The sequence below is a fragment of the Olea europaea genome, chromosome 14, assembly GCF_002742605.1.
Source record: "Olea europaea var. sylvestris chromosome 14, O_europaea_v1, whole genome shotgun sequence".
NCBI classification, from domain to species: Eukaryota; Viridiplantae; Streptophyta; class Magnoliopsida; order Lamiales; family Oleaceae; genus Olea; species Olea europaea.
Window position 1 is genome coordinate 1,387,316 of NC_036250.1, and position 4,213 is coordinate 1,391,528.

Sequence of the window (4,213 nt, forward strand, 5' to 3'; positions counted from 1 at the left end):
TTAAACAATTTTTTCTTTTGAGTCTTACTTTGTTTAGATGTAGCAGTTTCATGTGTCGTGTCATACTCGTGAACACTTCTGGCAAAACAAAGAGAAAAGTTCTTCAGGCAGAATGGCGGATTTCTTTTGCAGCAAAAACTTTCCAGTCATGGTGGAGCCACCAAAAACAGCCAAATAAATAAATAAATAATAAAAAAATAATAATTTTCTTAACCATGCAAATTCGAGTTTTACTTTTCTATTTGCTTTACTTTATTGCTGGTTTTTATTGTGGTGTGGCAATTTCTCAACAGCTCTAATGCTCGGACTCTTCGAAATAATTGGAGTACCCATATCGAACACGACACGATATGAGTATGGGTATGGAATATATGTCGGATCCTCCAAATTTTAATCGGACACTTTGTTGTTTTTTGCCTCCTTTTTTCTTTTCTTTTCTTCTTTCCCGTTTCTACTTAGTTCTCCACTAAGTCCAAATTGCAATCAAGTACATTATTGCTCTATTATATAACATTTAATAATGTCCATAATTGAAAACTAAATCCCAAAATTCTATTTTATTCGTCTTAACTCATTATTTAATATACATTTCCTTCTTTGTGAATAATTGATTTTGATTTATTCAAAATGACATATTGGATTAGTAAAAAAACTGAAGTTTGAAAAACATATCTACATACCCGTGTTCGAAAATTGGCTCTTTTCAACCATGTCCCCAAATCCTACATTTTAAAAAATAAAATATCCGACACCTAGATATATACCCATACCCGATACCCGTACCTGAGTCCAAACATGATAGCTCAACAGTATTGATCCTGTTGATGATTCTCAGCTGGTGCGATGACAAGTATATTCGGATCCTCGATACCCCCTCCCTGCCAACTGACTGAGAAAAATGAAGTTTACAATTTTGGAGTTGTGGCTAAATTATTAACCGCTAAGAAGGCACATTCTTACGACAGAGAAGAATATTATACAAATCTTGTTGCATGCTTTCTGCAATTCAACAAGATGGATTAGTACAAATTCTTGACAAGAATTTGGCAAGAGAAGATCAAATTGAGCGTGCGATGACAAGTATATTCGGATCCTCGATACCCCCTCCCTGCCAACTGACTGAGAAAAATGAAGTTTACAATTTTGGAGTTGTGGCTAAATTATTAACCGCTAAGAAGGCACATTCTTACGACAGAGAAGAATATTATACAAATCTTGTTGCATGCTTTCTGCAATTCAACAAGATGGATTAGTACAAATTCTTGACAAGAATTTGGCAAGAGAAGATCAAATTGAGCAGCTAAAACAATTTGCAAAACTTTCAGAATGGTGCCTCAACAAGTATTAATTTCTCTATTTGTGGAAAATTTATACTCCATTAGACCAAAATGGGAGTAATTTTTTATATATACGAGTTCATTAATTGTGATTGTTGAAATTGTTCTTTAGACCGTTAACATATAAATTTTCTTGCTCACGTAGTTCGTAAATCCTATATCGTTGAATCCTAAAATTCCAATTAATGTGTGATTCATTTTTTCTAGCAGTTTGTTGGGATTTGGTCACATGGAAAGCAGCTCAAACTTGAAAAACTAATTTTTCTTTTGTAGAAACGTAGTTGGTTTGACTTACAGGAAATAATTCAAATTCCTACTTTCAAAATATATGAGGCAAACATAATATTAAGGTAGAAAACTATTGACACAATTAGCCCTGTTTGGCCCTCATTAATTTGAATTATAATGGGAGAAATAGTGTTTTTTGAAAAATAAGTGATTGTAAAAGAATGAAATTTTTTTTATTTACATGTAATATTATTTTATTGAAAATTGTGTGTTTGAAAATAAAAAAAGAGAAAAATATAATTTAAATTAATAAGATTTAAAGGGGGCCCAACGGTTAGTATCATAGAAAATTGACAGTTTGGCAAGCATTTTATTTTTGCTTCTGTTTTTCATAGAAGAGTTTTTGAAGGAAGTTACAATGACTCAACTTTCTCTAAAAACTCTTATAACTGGATGAAACACTTCTAAAAAATTATTCAAATAGTTTTGAAAGCAGCTTATTAGAGCATTTTCAAGTGACTCTCTATCTTTAAAGAGTATGTTTGAATTATTAAGAGTGTATCTATGAATTTAAAGAGTTAAAATTTTGAAGTACTCCAACAAACTTTTTATATATAATACTTAATTTTACTACTCCAAAAAAATATTTATTATCTTTCTCTATCTTTTATTTTAACTAGTTTTACTTTATATTGTTTTATTATTTGCCTACATTAAAAAATAAAACACTTTGAATGCATATAATTATAGAGAGTGAGGTTGGCTTTCTAAATTACAACGTTAATTTAAAAAGGCTTTTGAAACATAATTTTAAAGATTGACTCTTTAAAATAGAGAATATCTCATATTTAATATGGGAATGATATATAAATGATTGTTAGACTTTTTAAATTTAGTTTTGCTTTTCGAATAATGCTATAGCTACATAATTATTGATATAATGGTTGACATAATGTCACATAACACTTCCTAATTGAACTGTTTTAAACACAGTCAACATTTTCATCAAATAATATCTTCTCAATTAACATTATGTCACCCCATTTATGGACATAACCCTTGTTTTTCAATAAAACATGCACCAGAAAAATTGGAGAAGTGGCGAGAATTGACCGCCAATTGGCAAGAATTTATGAGACAAATTGACCGCCAAGAAATCCACGTTACTAAAGGAAAAGACCCTTCACTCAGAAATTTCCATGCCGTTTCTCCCCCTAGAGTCTATGACAATTGGGAACGGCTGGTCGAAGCCACTCTGCTGAGAGAAGAGCTTCGAGAAATTGCTCGGAGCTCTAGTGTCAGCTCTGTTTCATCAGATTTCGGTTCGAGTTTCAGTTCTCCTCTTCACGACCATGTGCCTGTCAAGAGCCCTGAAGGTACATCTCTTGTACTTCGATGTTAAGTTACCTTGTCTTTTCTATAATGCTTTAAAAACATAAAATCTATTAAATATTTACCACAATTTTCATTAATTTCTTAAATAAAATGCTTCCACCGATGATGCAAGTAATGGTTGGCCTGTTTGTGCAGCTGTAAAGAAAAGCCATTTGGTACTCTTGAAGGGAAGTTCCCTCTTAGATTGGATGCTCCCGAAACGAAGGCTGACAAAAAGAAGAGAGGAGTTCTTCCAGAAAAATGGAACAATTAGATTGTTTACTGCAAAAGATCTCCGGAGGGCTACATACAACTATGACAAAAGGAACATAATCAACAGCGACTGGATTACTGGAACAGTTTACAAAGGAATTTTACCTGATAATACAGTCGTTGCCATTAAGAAGTCATGTAGTGATCAAAGGAAAATTGAACAGTTTATGAATGAATTAAAAATTGTTTCCCAAATCAACCACCGGAATGTGGTGAAACTTTTGGGGTGCTGTTTGGAATCTGAAGTCCCTTTAGTGGTTTTTGAATTCGTCAAAAACGGGACTCTTTTATGCCATATACACGATCCAATTCGTGCTTCAAATTTCTCATGGGAAATGAGGATAAAAATAGCGGCAGAAATCGCAGGGGCAGTTGCATATTTGCATTCAGCTGCATCCACCCCGATTGTTCACGGAAATTTAAAGAGTGCAAACATATTGCTGGACCAAAATTATTCTGCAAAAGTGGGAAATTTTACAACCTCCAGGTATTGAACCCGTTCATCTAAAAGGTTAAATCTATTAGAGTCGGACAAATTTATTTAAATTTTATTTATCTTCAAGATGTCTCCTCACAAGAAAATTGAGTTATTTTTTTCCATAAAACATCTTACATGTGCATGAATTTATAGACATATGGTTGAATCACTTCATCTAAAAGCTTTCAATGTTTGACAGATATCAGCAAATATATTTACATAAGTTTTGTCTTCAACATCAGGTTTCTCCCTCCTGGTCATTCTCAGCTGACTACATCAGTGGAAGGAACTTATGGATACTTGGATCCCGAGTACATCCGTTCAAACCGACTGACCGAAAAAATTGATGTTTACAGCTTTGGAGTCATCTTGGCTGAATTATTAACCTGCCAGAAGGCTCTTTCTTTTGACTTACGCGAAGGAGAAATAAATCTTTCTGCGTACTCAGTTTCTGCAATTCGAGAAGATCGATTAGAACAAGTTTTTGACAAGAATTTGGTAAGAGAGGATCGAATTGATGAGT

At 33.1% G+C, this 4,213-nt stretch overlaps 1 protein-coding gene across 1 annotated transcript in view; it reads left to right on the top strand.

Moving 5' to 3' along the window:
• The first annotated feature begins 2,697 nt into the window (after positions 1 to 2,697).
• LOC111409363 (putative wall-associated receptor kinase-like 16) overlaps positions 2,698 to 4,213 on the top strand; it is a 2,390-nt gene continuing 874 nt past the window's right edge. The window contains exons 1-3 of the mRNA XM_023039419.1: positions 2,698 to 2,941; positions 3,096 to 3,699; positions 3,933 to 4,211. Coding sequence (XP_022895187.1) covers positions 2,698 to 2,941; positions 3,096 to 3,699; positions 3,933 to 4,211 — 1,127 coding nt within the window. The remainder of the gene's footprint in view (positions 2,942 to 3,095; positions 3,700 to 3,932; positions 4,212 to 4,213) is intronic.